We start from the raw sequence: 15,309 nt of genomic DNA, 5'->3' as shown, positions 1-15,309 counted from the left end.
AAAAACCACTCGGTTTTCCTAGCGGCGTCTTCATAAACGAAGCAAAAACCAGTGGGAAAAATACAAGACCAAGTTTTTCTGTAACATTGAAGACCACATGCAAAAATTCAAGCCCTTTCACGAAAATTTTTTTTTTTCACCCAAATCGTCACTCAGCATGGTTTTGCACTCACCCCTTCAATTGTGAGTGGTCGAGACGGTCCTTGTATGGGAAGAAGGATTTGATGCACCCGGTGTTTTGAAAAATAACTTTGACATTGACCAAAGAGTAGAAGAGACTGAAAATCTGAAATTGACTAGGACGATTTAAATGAAAGTGATGAATTGACATGATTAACTTGGGTGTTTAACAACAGTTTTGCACATTGTATTTATGTCACACTGACTAGCAGTCTAATTTACATGCAAAACTGAAGATGGATGAGCCTCATGAAAAATGTTTTTCAAACTTGAAACCAGACTGGATGTGTTCTTATTTGAAGATTATTTCTTGCCTGTTGTGGTTTTGTAAATATGACAACATTTTAAATTCTTTCTGATATTCTGCTAGGCTGATGGGTACTTGTAAGCATTCATTTGATCACCTTTAGTTGGAATCCTGTTGATGCAATTTACTGAAGCTTAAATCTTTGCACTTACACTGTACCATATCTGCTTTAATCAGTGTACATATCAATAACTGATATGTTTTTTCTTCTATGGATGAATAGCTGGATCGACCCAGTGTCCTTGAGCTAGGGGAAGATGGATGCCTGAAAGTCCCAGGTCAGTCAAATTCATGAGGTGGAATTATATTGCTGAGGCAACAGTAACATTCAGACACCACTGAGAACATTTCCAGGTTGGGAGGCATAGGATTATCTCAGATGTCTACCAGTTTTGAACTCCAAAAATACATGTATAATGGCATTAAGCTATTTCTGAGTTGGACTTTCACACCTTTTGCTCGCTCCTTCCTTCTGTCCTTTGATTCCTGTTGCATGATGTGGTATGTTCAAAGAACTCTATTGTTGAGCACTCTAGTCTGTTTTTGTTCCATTTGTGGGCTTTGTGGGAAATATAGAGAGTTGATCCATGTTGTTATTACAACAGTGTTTCATTATTTCACACAAGGTACATAAAACTACAGAAAAAGCCCAAAATACAAGTTCAAAGTCACGTAGACTAAAGACACTACATGTATTACGTGACTGGCGTCATGTAATATATATTTTCAGTTAGGTCTAATTGGAATTCCTAGATTATTGAGGTTTAGACACTTGCTTATAATGTAAACATATCAGGGTTTGTTTTTCCCATTTATATACACTTGATTAGTCTGTAAATATTTGAAAGGAGACTGGTCTTTTAAAGTAAATTTTAGCATGTGTCTCAATTTTGATCTTGATGGAAAAACAAATTAATTTGATGCACTAAATGAAACGAAGAGGTTTTATTAACGTGATCCAGCTAGACCAAGGAAGCAAGTCTTATTGAAAAATAGAGTAAGACTGTTTGAAATCTATCCCACGATCTAACCTCAGTTGGAATTCAGCCTGGTCCAAACGTCATGCTTCTGCCGTTCCAACCTCAAATAAATTTGCCCCAGCAGTGGCAATGACAAGAGAACAGCGGTGATTCTAAACGTTGAATTTAATCAGTCGCACAGACGATCGGAAGACATTTGCTTTGCTGAAGGCCATTTTCAATGCTACAAATATTAGCAATGGGAGCTGATGCTGAGCAGGCTATGAATTTAGTTTGGGACGGTAAGAGCACGCCAAAGCCAAGTCACACTGCATGGCAGATAGTCAAACTCACACAGAAGTGCATAGCAAATTATGGTTTTCCTTAGTTTATAATTTTATTTAGGAGGTATTGCTAAGCTGCCTTGATGATATTTTAGACTTACAATTGAAGGGGTGAGTGCAAAACCATGCTAAGTGACGAACTGGTAACTAGATTGTTTAAACATAATAATGGCCAACAAGTAGCGATCAATTGTAACATAGATCTGTGATCTAGGTTGCATTGATTTCATTTCAAATTGGCATGATTTGTGGTGTTTTGAGCTTCTGGGATCAGCAGACATGCAGATATATGGAGACCCGTATGTTGGGCAGAAGGGTTAATCTGTTAATCTGTCAGCCCTATCCTGAGAAAAAGTTATCCTAGAAAACACTATTAAATTCCTCATCACGACAGTACTCTCTGGATGTTCCCAGCGGAGGACCTGATAAACGTTTTGGTTAACCCTTTGAGTCGCATACTACTCAATAAAAAACAAGTACCAAAACACTGCAAACAATATATGTTACCCTTACTTAACAGTCGGGCATCAGTACATAGTCTCAAAATGTCAATACATTTTGTCTTGGTTAACAGGTTGTGAGTGGTCAATTATTCACTTAGGACATCCAGGAACTTTAAAAAAGGTAAATTTTACATTACCTTTTATGTGACACCCAGGAAACCATTTGTTATTTTTAAAAGAAAAGACCTCACACATTTACATAATAAAATTGAACAACTATGAAACTGGTTGTATCTTTGATTTTATTGATCAGTTGGCTTCTGCAAGATTTGTAGTGCTACATGTAACTGAAAATATATGGCAAAGACAAAATTAGCTTTTTATTTTAGCATTTAGTGGAGGTGGATCTAGTGATGGAAATTTACCAAGCTGTGAAGCAGTGACATAAATATCCACCACTAGCCACTGACACAAAGGGGAATAATTGATTCAGTATAATTACACTAAACCTGAGTAGAATAAAATACCTGCAAAAATTGACTCGGAAAACTGCAGAAAGTATTTCTCAAGCAAAATGTGCACAAGTACATAGAAAAGTCACAGGATTGATTGCTAAATTGGAGTAAGTGACTTTCTGTAGAAACTGTGGTCATGTTTTCTAAGCCACTTAAAGGCATTTGTCACTGTTTCTCTAGGGTGTCTTCAAAACAAAGACCTCTAAGAAATGGAGTTCAACTTGAAATAAAGTGCTTACATGTATGATTGGCTAAAATAATGTGAGGACATGTTAACAGTAAAAGCTGGCAACCTATGAGACATGCAACTATTTTTGAGTTTTTTTTTTTACAAAAAAATACCTCATAGTCGGCGCGTCGGGTATGTTATGGACGGGTCAATGGGTGAGTGAGTGAGTGAGTGAGTGAGTGAGTGAGTGAGAGATGTATGTATGTCACACCAATCAGATTGGATCTACTATAAACAGCCAATCAAATTTCTTGTTGTAAAGGTAAATGGTATGTGAGAAGATTTCATCCCGATAGAGTTCAGAACGGTCATATTCATTCTTCTATAAAAGAGGAGGAAGTATTCACATATTGGGTTTACTTCGAAATTTTCTGTGGATTAGGCTGAAGATTTTAGTTAAATGAACGAGATGAGCCTTGAGGTTTGAAACAGTTCATGAGTTAGTAGTATGCAAATGCAACGAGATATTTTTATTTTTAGTTACAAAGGTAACTTGATACTTTTGTTTTTCACAAGGAGTAAATTCAATTAGAGGTCACGAATCGTCCCGTCTAGTTCTTAGGACATGTTTTAGAGGCGACGAGACAGTTCTAACGTTCACAATAGTGAGTGCGGGTAACGATTGTTTTGTTCTTGTTGCATGCAAATATAACGAGATATTTTTGTTTTTAAGTTACAAAGTGTAATTTGACACTCTTGTTTTTCACAAGGGAGTAAATTCAATTAGAGCGGACGAATCGTCACCACTCTTTCCCACGAGATGTTTGCTATCTTTAGTAACAAATGGTAACTTAACACTTTTGTTTTTTATATGGGAGTAAATTCAATTAGAGCTGACAAGTTATCGGCTATTGTTTCTAGGATATTAAACAAAAAAGAAGCTTTCATTTCTGGACGGTTTTTACGTCTCTGCAGTAGCAGTTAAATAGTTTTATTTGATGACATTCCTTTCAGTACGATATTTTTAAAGGTAAAAAGTATGAAAACTGTTCAAATGTTCTTTGAAGACTGCGTGGCACCAAGTTAAAGTGCAATTTAATTAAATCAGACTTTCAACGAGTCAGGTTTTTTTCTCTTTCTTTCTATTTTCGGTGAAGTTGTGTTGTGTAAAAAGGTAAACTTACGACTCGTAAAATGCGAAAAAGTCTCTAAATTAACTTGAGTATTTTTGAACAAAAATTCCTCTTGGGGGTTGGTAGGGTTATGTGATCGGTGAGTGAGGGAGTTATGCATGTGCGCGTGTCACACCAATCACAGTGCGGGTTGTATCAAAGAACGAATCAAATTGCCTGTTAGAAAATAAGATGGTATCTACATTAATCAGAAGACGTGTCAGATTACTGTAGTTTGTTCAGTCAAACATTTTATGGCTTACTATTTAGCTATCTTACCATGACCGATGTAACATCGCAACCAAAAAAACGTGTCAAATTAACCAGATCATTACTGTACCATGAATGCTTCTATCTCCAACACTTCACACAAAAAAATAACTCTTTCACGCCTTGCGTGCCTATGTTTAACTTAACTGAATGGGTTTCTTATGTTTAAATAAAGATAATGTATATGTCAACGCCCTATGCGTCAGAATAACGTAGAGGAGTTTCACTGAGACAATAAGGGAAGTTTCCTTGAAATGTATGATATGTATGCTTACCAGCAATCATCCATGTCTCCAGCTCAACAAGAAAGGCTGCTTTGCAAAGTCTGAGAAGACGAGAACTGGAGCACTAATACTAAGATCAATTGCTATCACAGCGATTACAGTGCGTCTATCAAGTCCCTTTTTCCATTGCTCTGTTAGCATTAGTAATGCTGAAGGACAACCGTGAAATTTTCGATATGCAAAAAGAAAATCATGAAAGATAGGCTCAAAGAGCTCAGCCATTTGAATGTGTGTTAGCCTCTCAAACACTTTACCAAAGACACGTAAGACAGTCACTGGTCTACAGTTCTTTTTATCCAGAACACTGTTTTTCTTGTGGAGTGGTGTGATTTGTCCGTGCTTCCAGGTATCAGGTACTTGTGATCTGCTAATGATGATATTAATCAGATCACAGAGGGGTTTTGCTATGGACAATAATGATGCCTTAACCGCTCTTGGAGGGATCATGTCATTTCCTCGAGCTTTATTGGGATAAATATTCTCCAATACCATTTTTACAGTATGGTGGTTAATCGGTTTAAAGGCAAATGTGTTAGTCTTCATGTTCTAGTCCAATGGAATTTTAGCTACATGTTATTGTTCATTGAAGGTGGTGTGCTTGTTTACATGTACGATCGGGTCCCTTGTGATGTTACTAAAGTATTGATTTTGATCTTTGATTACTCTTTATTCCTCTTTAAGAGTAATAATGCTTAGAAAACATAAAAGGGCGCAATGAGCCCCAGAAATCCCTCTGGTTTCCTACACACAGGTTTCACAGGCATTCAAAGTGTTTGGTGATGGATTTGTGACGCATAGCAACGACACTGTTTCTAAGGCATCTATAAGCTTCCCAGTCAACTTCTGACCTCGCTCTGTAGAATTTGCACAATAACAGTATTTCTTTTATGCATCACTGATTTTATTTCAGGTGTAATGAATTTCGATTTTCCAGAAGTGCCTCTAAACTTTCTGGTCTTTAATGGTTTGTGGTCATTCAACACATCAATGTACAATTTCCTCCCAAGCCCAACAAATATCGCTCACATCATCAAAAAGGCACACAATGTCAAATGGCACGTGCTGTAAGTCATTGTTGAAAACCTTCTCATCAAAATTCTTAAAACACCTTCTCTTTGTGAAGACAGTTTGCGGTTTCACCTTCCTGTTAAGAAATGCGTAAACCAATTTGTGATCACTCAGACCTAACTGGAGCGTGCCCACTTGTAATACAAATGCTGAAACATTTGTTACGACAACGGTCGGTTCTGTAAATTGTCCAAATCATAAACATCACACGTCTAAGCAAGCATGTCCCTCTTTGCCATTATCTAACGGGTGGAGAATGTCACAGTTCAGCTCACCCAAACAAACAACATTTGCCCATTTTGACATTGCTGCATCTGGGAATATATGCATTTCTCTTGTGAAATTAGCATTGTTTACAGATGGTGCACATAATAACAAGATATGCTGTTTACCCTCCTGGATATCCACAAGAATACACTCCACTTCAGAGCATTTCCTTTGTATCCAATAAGATGGTATCAACTTTCAAATATACAATATAATGCCTCAGCCACCATTCTTTCTGTCCCTGCGACAAACATCATAGCCATTTATTGCAAACCAGGAGTGTAGGAATGGCGTATCAAGGCCTCGACCCATTCAAGGACCTCGCTGAATTTTCCAGCCAGACTGTTCATATTCAAGCTTCCTAAGGTCACGTTGTTGGTAAATGGTTTTAGTCTCCACGATATCGTCACCAGTGTTGGTATCCATTGAAATGGATAGATCATCAGTACCAGAGCCCAACAAATTGAAACTCATGTTGAGTGGAAGCTGATTCCAGAAACACATTTAGTACATACCCACATATTATCAGTCCTTGTGACATTGCATTTCCACCTCAGAAAATCTTTTGCTGACAATCCCGCACATTTCATATGTGAGCTTTGAGAAGAGTTGCTGTGGGGAGTGGTATGGTGGTTTATAGCTATTGATCTTGAACACAAGTAGCATGTTGCCGTAGCTCTTTTACAACTACCAGCTGGAAACCTGCCACCCTGTTTGAGTAATCTTCGTTTCCTCGAATGTGAGAAGCTCGCCGACTGCATTTGCAGTAAGGTCTTAGCACAATGGGCCTGAAAAGCGGAGGAATAAAGTTTCTCCTGTGATTGTAGAAGGACTTCAGTGCTAAAGGTGTAAAGATTGAGAAGATTGACGAGTAAAATTATAGAGGCGGTCCTGACATAATCAACCACCATGTTGAAAATCAATATGATCAAAATCTATATGATATGCAGCTTTTACCCCAAGTTGTTTCAGGATAAGTGACAGAGTGTTTGAAACATTCCCAGTCTTTTCCTGCCTGGTGCTTTTAGATTCCCTTTGTGCTTAGACAATTTCCCCCAGAAGCAATTCCAATCTTCGAGATCAAGGATATCCAGGACAGTTAAAATCGACTGTTCAGCTTTTCTCAAATAATGTATGGCACTTATTAGAGTTTTATACAACATTCCACAGTAATGGTACGTAGTGAGTATATGATGGACTGAGCTTTTTTCCAGAACTCAACTTGCAAATCGCCCTTTAAAATTATGTAAGATTTAGCTATCAATTCCCTTTTCTTTGAAGCTTCATCTAATACATAAAAGCGTAGCTTTCCATTTAGTATCATTGAGCAGGGTGGGAAAAGAGATGCCAGTATCAGTTTGTAGGTTGAGAAGGGCATTGGCAACGTAACATTGGAGTATAGGTAAGAAGAAACCCCTTCTTTAAATTGTCTGCAACCCAAATTTGTGACACTGTTTAGTTTTCATTGCTATTTGGCACTGCAACATGATGGATATTATTTTTGTGGGATTATGCAATTATTGCAGTTGAAACCTTGCCCTGATATTCTCTCCTGTCGGGTTAGAACCAGTGTGAGCAGTCTAGTCTTTCCAACTTTGATGCTAGTTCGGGCAATCTTGCTGCAAGTGGCTGCAAACCATAAATAACTGTAGCTCCTTTCAAATACAACTCAACATTTTGCATTTTCATCCGCAAGCTTTGAGCTCCTTGTTTCATAATTTCCATTGGAAAAGTGCACGTTTTCATGAGCCATAATGCGGCCAGATTCCTCTGGACTAGAAACCTTAAGATCCTTATTTAAATAAGTGAACTTTGAAGGCATCATCCTTCTCTCGAAAGCCACTTGAAACTGAAAGCTTAGCTGAAGTCCAGTTTGTAATTGACAGCTGTTGTCTCATTAGCCAATCAAATTATTTGAACAGTTCTAACAAGGATTGTGATTGCATGGCTTATTTTAGCCTGCTTTATCAGAGAACAGAGCATGCTGATGCCACTTTTACTCGTTTGGAAAATAAAGTTTGGTGTGAAAATTCAGCGAATGCATGGGGAAATTGATAGATTCTTTATCATAAAACAAATAGAGAAGCCTCGACTGTGCTCTGTTTTGTTGTAAAGTATGCAGGAGGTGGGAAAGCACTCAAGAAGTAGGGAAAACTGCTCAAGTACCTCTCATGTTTTCCCCTACACTTCTTTGTTTTTTTTTTTGTTTGTTTGTTTTATTTATTTCCACAATTACAACGATTGCAATTCTTTTTCAACAATTAAGTTACAGAAGAATGAATTAAGTTTGGTTTACAGAAGTTAACAATGACACCATATTGAATTAATTAAGAAAATAGATATTGTCAATTCTTTTCTATGTACTTATTTAACTTAACAATTTTCCTTAATAATAACGTTGTCTGACTTTAATTGTTAGTTAAAATTGTTTCCTCAAAAATCTTCCATTTTTCTTTAAACAAATTCGTTTTATTCAATTTGAAATATATGTTTTTCAGTTTCATATTTAATTACCAAAATTCTTATTAAGTGACCCAAGGAAGGTAATGTTTCTCTAATTGACAAGTCCACAAGAATGATTTTCCTAAAATTACTGTATAATTAAATCGATCCATCTCCTCAAAAGACCCAACAGTAATATTGCAATATGTAAGCGAGAGGCTTCTGCAACTCTTGATTTTACTCAAAATTTTTTCATTAACCTCATGCCAAAAAGGAATTTGAAAAAGAACAACTGAACAAAATATGGGATATGGTGTTTGTTAGCTGATGACAGAAGGGGTAGTTGGGATTAGAAACATATCCTATTTTACACAGGCGGTCATTAGTAAACAGAACAGAATTCAACACTTTGTACTGAAAGGACCGTAGATACTGCTCATTAGCAACCCTCACAGGCAAAAGAAATGCCTCTGAAACTTGCTTGTCAATCAAGGCTTAATTCTTTCTTTAGCTTAACCCATTTACTTGGCTTTTGCAATTTTTGTTTTATAAGAAAACAATAATAGTCATGACATTTTAACACTTTCAAAATCAAGAATCACGTTAAAATTGGGTATGTCGATAGGCAACTTCAAAGGAACAGATTGCCTTAGGCCTTTCCATACTAAAAAGTTGGACCTTGTCAACCCCTCACTTCTGAGAACATTAAAATACTCGATATTTGACTTACTAAAGAGCAGATCATTTGTATATTTAATATTCATATTAAAATAATGCTTATAAAAAACACTTTCACCATTGATTTTGATTTCTTTGTTGTTCCATATAATATATCTGTAAACATTATTTGGATCTACAATTTCTCCTATATCTGACCACCACACTAATAGATCCTGATAAAAAGTAGGTGAAATGTTTATTAGGTTTACGTCATAATTACACTGAAGAAGAAGAAGACCCCCTTCATTATCCAAAAGATAGTTAAGGTAAGACTTCCAGAAACCTGACAAGTCCTCATCCATTATGCGCATTAGCCACCTCAACCTCAATGCTTTTATCATATGGTTTCATAATCTATCATTTTGAGGCCACCTTGCTTATAGGGTGCATGCGTTGAACTTCGAATTATTTTATCTTTCCTGTTCCTTGAAAAATGAAAAACTATAGACAGAACTTCAGACGGAATGCCAGGCTTTAATCACCAAGCTAGGGTATATTAGTTTTGGAAGAAGAATTGCCTTTATAACATTAACTTTGCCATGAATTGACAAACCCCTTGACTTTCATAAATTTATTGCATTTCTGAGTTTTTTCAGCCTTTACTTAAAATTGTTCTTGACTAGTATCTGTACATCATATGTAATGAAAATTCCTAAAAACTTAAGGACGGTGCCTACTTTTGTTAGTGCGCAAACGTTCTACGCATCACGCAACCCATGGTTTAGCTCCACAGGCACGCTGGGGCTAACATTGACGCAATCAACTACGCTATCACATACAGGACTAAAACGAAAGCAAAATTTTCCTATTGTGACCAAATCAAGTTTAATGAACCTGTACTTAAACCAGGAACAGCTGAATAACAGCATATCGCTAACGATAACCTTACGTCTTCCAGCTAAAAACCTAGCTATCATCTGTCGAAAATTATACTAAAATTCAACTGTAAACATGTACCTGCAGATGGTGTAGTGCGCACGCAAAACAAGTGCGAGATACGCAAATGTCTCACTGGGGAGGTGACAGGAAAAAATGTAACGGGCACGGTAAAAGTTCAGTAGCTATAAAAACCGCATGGTTACCCCTACATTTTATGTTATGAAATGGAAGTGGCAAGTCTATTCAACATGTGATTAGTTTCTGGTTGTGAGCAAAAGGTATTAAGACTGTATTTTAGCTGAACCAGAGGAAGGCTGTCAGATACGTTAAAAGCGCTTTTGCAACAATTTTGTTATTAAAAACATATCGAAAATTTTTTTTTGTCAACATTTGCCATGTAGTTTAAAGATCTTTTAAATGTGTTTGCTTTTCTGTATGTGAAGGCGAATTCTATGGAAATCTGTGAATAAATATCCGTTCCTTCTTTTTTTCAGGAAAATGCTGATGTCAGCATTTTTGTTGAGATTCAAGGTTAATTATCTCAAAAAAATGCGCAGCTACCCCCATTTTTCTTTGTGGATTCCAATAGCCCTTGCAAAGATCTACTTTTCCCGTGTGGCCCTTACCTGGCGCAAAAACCTTTGTATTTAGTAGGCACCGTCCGTAACCCAAGTTTTCCATTTGACTCCAACTGGTTCATTTTCACAGTTCTGGGGGAAGCCGATGCACATTGCTTCTGTTTTCGCAACGTTAAAAACAATCAAGTAATACAAACAAAGCTTCTTTCATGCTCTACCACTTCCTGCGTGCTTTACTCCTTCCTGCGTGCTTTACAACAGAACAGAGCACACTCGAGGCTTCTTTATATGTTAAATATTTTTGAATGTTTGGCACCTTTATACTATTCCCCCCATTGAAGACTGTAGTTAAGACCGTTGAAAGCTTGTGGTTTTTTTTATATGTGTAGCTATTTACTTTAATTAGCTTGACTTCTTTCATTGATGAATACTTTTAACAGAACGACTGGAGTTTTGTTTCATATCTGGTCAGACTGATTTTATAGTACAAGCTGGCAAATGCTAGTCATGGAATTTGGGCTGTTGTCACTGGGAAGATTTTCTGGTTCTCTATTCATGAAACACTTTGTCATTGACCTGAGCCCACAGGAACAAACTGTTTTGATCCTCCAAGTAAAATCATGGACTGGAATGAATTTATTCCCATTTGCATTGTGGGTACCTTCTGCTGATCCTTGAGTGACATGAAACAACCTCTGAATCTGCACTTAATCAGGAGCCCATGATTCATTGGCTCCTGACCTAATCAACAAGCAGGAAAGATTGCCATTTCCAAGAATTTTGTCAGTTTTTCAAAATGCCCACATATTGCCAAAAACATGCTCAATACCAAAAAATTTGAGAGGCTTTTAGTGGCTTTTGCTATCTTTGTTACACTGTATGAGGGGTACATTGTATAACTGTAAAAATGCTCCCCATATTGAAAAACGAACATCTGCAGCATTGTCTTTTCAGTGTGTCTCTAACTCCTCCAGCTTATTCCAGTTCTTCTTTGATAAGTGTGTTGTTTATTTGGATATCGATGCAGCATTTAATTTTCATGGGAAAAGATAACCTCCTACTGCCGTAGTGACTGTGTGAAGCATTTCCAATCCATGATAAAATTAGTTTTCATTGTTCCAATATGTGTATTACCATTGCGACCTGTTTTTTTACTTCCTTTAGCAGGTTAACTGGGCAGTCTTCTCAATAAATACAATAGAATATATACATTAAGTGCTATGTTTTGTTTAGGATTACTATCAATCCAAACCATGATAATTCACTTTTTGTATCTACAATACGATTCTGACTTATAGATTGAAGTTGATACTGCTCATTTCAAAGGAAATTTCCCTGCTTCTTGTGTTATAGAAGGTAAGATTGACATAAGCCATGTACAGAAATGATCTCTACTCTTTCTGCTTTAAGGAGAAGGGAACCTCTGCACACTGTGAGCTACTTTAATTAGTTCCTTTCTTGCATAAGGAAACTTTGTCAGGGATATTAACAGTATGTGTTGTCGGAAATGTTATTTATGTAATACTGAAATTCCCAAAATGCCCTGTTTTTTGTTCTCAAAGCAGTTCATGCTGACCAGAAGTGAAGCACACACAGGTCGCCGTAAATCAAATATGCAGTAAAGCACCTGACTCTGCCTTGAGTGCTTTTATCAATGCTTGGGATATCTCATAAAGGATTTTCTTTATGTGTATTTCAAATCACTCTGAATAGTCTGTAATATACAGATTTACCCAAGCCCAAAAGTGGAGCTCCCATAAACTACAATACTAATCACTTACAATAGCATAAAAATCTCAACAACAGATGGCCAACTAAAAGAAATCTTAAAGAAACTGCATTTAAAATTGATTATCATTCAAGATAAAGCCAAGAAATGCATTTAGAAGCAAAAAAATGTCCAAAATTTTAAAATCTGTGGTACTTGTTCAAGTTTTAAAAATGTGCTCTTTCAGCTTGCAAGTCATATGGCCCCTTGGATTCCAACCATAACAGAAAGAATTTTAGCAGTCTAAAAAGCAATTGAAGTGCCATATGCATATCCACCTTATGTTGAATTTAAGGTTATATTTTGCTTTTTTCGCTCTGAATTGCCAGTAAAAAGCTCAAAACATGTTTCTGCTCCACAACAAAGCAAACAACTTTGTCTCACTTAGCAATAATTTTGTCTTCAGTACAAAAAATGGCAAAAGGTTGATTTCAGGTCAACAGACGATATTAAAGACGCTGTTTTTTAAGAAACAGTTAAAAACAATGTTGATTTCACTAGAATGCATGACTGAGCCGGTGTGTCTAAAATACTGGTAGCTGGTAACTGGTAACTGGTAAGTGGTCAAAGGAATTTGGTTAGGTAGGACCAAAGCGCATTATTTCCAATCAATTTACAAAAACTTTAATTCCAACAAAAAATAACATAACAATATTACATTCACAGTTAACTTTGAACAAAGCAAAATTAAACAGATTCCATTCATTGAGTTCCATGTTAAACTTTCACGTTTTTCCCTTGACAGTTGAATCTAATTTAGTCCAGTTTGGATGCTTTCAAGAACTAAACAGTGCTGAACTATAAATAGTTTGGTGAAGTTTTCAAGATCCTTGCACGATTGCATCATTCATGTGTCTACTCTTATTGATGATAGAAATCAGCCAATCAGCGTGCGAAAATTCACTCAGTTATTGTAAAATAGGGTTTTGCAGTTATCAAATGTGAAATAAATACCACAAAACGTATAAAGCGACTTTTCATTCTCTTTATTGACAAAATCAAATTACAGTTTTACGGCCGTAGTTTGTCGATCGTTCCTTGTGGTTTTGTACCGACGTAAATATGATAAAAAAAAATGAATTGATGCAATTTTTCACAGCAAAAAATGTCAGCACGAATTGATTTCCTACAAGTGACAAACGTCGCTCATTCGAAGCCATTCCTTGATTTTGTTGGCTACATACGCTGCATAAATACGAGCGACTTAGGGCAAGTGTGATGCTACATTTGTGCTTTTCTTATCATTTCAGTTTTTTTTCTTTTCCTCTGATGAACTTTTCCGTAAATACTGTCCATTTTGGTGAATTTATTTTGTTTGGCGGTAAGTTCTTATGGGAAAAGAGACCATTCTTTACTCTTTCTGTAGCTTGAGGGTGGTAAAGGATATTTTTGTGACCCGTGATCGACCCTTTTTAGGCATAATTGAATGTTGAGAAAAAAACCAATACGTAGACAGGTTACTCTGAAGTTAAGCCGACACTTATTTGTTTCAATGGCAATGTGTTTATAAAACTTACCTTGTAGTCGACACTCATTTCTTATAGGGTGCAGTCAGCGACAACCGTTCCAATCTTGACGTGCACAGAATCGACACAGAAATATTCAGCGCCATGCGATCTTATTACAACCCTGGTGAAATATGACCACCCACTACTATTTACCTTTGTATATTAAATTTCAGCTACTAGTATTTTAGACACGCCGCCGCAGAGCTCATTTCACTTTTAAACAAAACACTTATATGGTGATTTCATGTCAACGGGAAAGCTCAGAGATGTTGATTTCACTTTAAAAAAATACACATACATGTTGATTTCACGTCAAAAGGTGATGGCAAAGATGCTTTTTCACTTAACCCATTGACGCCTGAATGAAATTGCCCACGACCCACCCCTAATTCCTTGGCATTTTTTGGAATATTTCAGAGCGAGCGAAAGCACGGAAATAAACCGTATGCACAATAACCACAGACACAAGATCAGATTTCAAGACATCGTTTATTTAAAGTTGAATAAATGAAGGGCCAAAATATTTAAAAAAACAATTACAAGAAATTAACTATTATTTTCTTTACTGCACAACAAAGTGTTCCACAGAAGTTGAGAAAATTGAATATGCAAAAATGAGTTAATTGTTGATTTAGGAGGACAAAAACGAAACCAAATACAACAGAATTTCATTCTTGTACTATAAACGGCTAACATTAGAGAAAACAACGAAAAATGAAAGCGAAGCACTCGTGTAAAAATCAATCTAAAATAAGAAATCGAGAAATTTCTTCACTGCGTGACGAATGGCTAACGAACGGATGAGAAACGGATGTTCAAATACTGTTCAAACAGCCACAGAAAAATTTCGAACAGATTCTGTAAATGTTCAAACGGCACTGGAAAAATTTCAAACAGATGATGCCAGCCATTCGAACTGCTAAAGAAACATTTGGAACATATGATTCCAGCATTCAAACGGCCGAAGGAAAGGGTTCGTATTGAACGAATGGTTATGAACAGCTCAGCAGATAAAATGTGGGAAATCTTGATGTTTTGATAAAGGATGTGTTTTTGCTCCCCTTTTGTAGGTCTATGGCTGGAATTCTTATTACACACTACTTCATTGTTGCTTTCAAAACTTGACAAAACTTAGCAATGGGCACCAAAAGCTTTTAACAGAATAGAACGGGCAATAATTGTTTTCCATCACAGACCTGAATCTGTCTCTTTGCAAATGTGTGGAAATTTGCATACCAATCGTCGGCCCATTATTCGTGACCTGTAACGCAAGTTTTGTTATAGAGATCAAGCACACTCCAACAAAACTCAATAAAAAACAATCACATTGTCTTTTTTCAACATCTCTCACAGTAGAGCACCAAGTTTATTTTAATATTATGTCCTGTCTGTCTTTTGGTAATACCTCGTCAATCGATTTGATTCATTGTAATATT

At 36.5% G+C, this 15,309-nt stretch overlaps 1 protein-coding gene and 1 long non-coding RNA gene across 6 annotated transcripts in view; one reads left to right on the top strand and one right to left on the bottom strand.

The window, feature by feature from the left end:
- Positions 1 to 15,309, top strand: part of LOC110047353 (allantoicase-like) — a 180,485-nt gene that overhangs the window by 134,055 nt on the left and 31,121 nt on the right. For 3 of the 4 annotated variants that reach the window (XM_089288070.1, XM_089288074.1, XM_089288077.1), the window contains 3 exons: positions 711 to 765; positions 2,365 to 2,414; positions 11,896 to 11,953. In XM_089288070.1, the coding sequence (XP_089144196.1) occupies positions 711 to 765; positions 2,365 to 2,414; positions 11,896 to 11,953 (163 nt within the window). Of the gene's footprint in view, positions 1 to 710; positions 766 to 2,364; positions 2,415 to 11,895; positions 11,954 to 13,110; positions 13,335 to 15,309 lie in introns of those variants that run through there. The other variant, XM_089288082.1, reaches the window with a different exon arrangement.
- On the bottom strand, positions 3,117 to 13,948 carry LOC149117968 (uncharacterized). Of its 2 annotated transcripts, none has more exons than XR_016206733.1 (2): positions 13,883 to 13,948; positions 3,117 to 6,818 (listed from the first exon to the last, which is right to left on the bottom strand). It is a non-coding gene; the product is annotated as an uncharacterized LOC149117968 (long non-coding RNA). The 2 variants fall into 2 exon arrangements; XR_016206734.1 differs by having other exon boundaries at positions 3,117 to 6,766.

Source organism: Orbicella faveolata, unplaced genomic scaffold (genome assembly GCF_042242905.1).
Source record: "Orbicella faveolata isolate gen_17 unplaced genomic scaffold, um_ofav_v1 contig_1, whole genome shotgun sequence".
NCBI classification, from domain to species: Eukaryota; Metazoa; Cnidaria; class Anthozoa; order Scleractinia; family Merulinidae; genus Orbicella; species Orbicella faveolata.
This window is presented reverse-complemented; position numbering and strand designations above follow the sequence as displayed.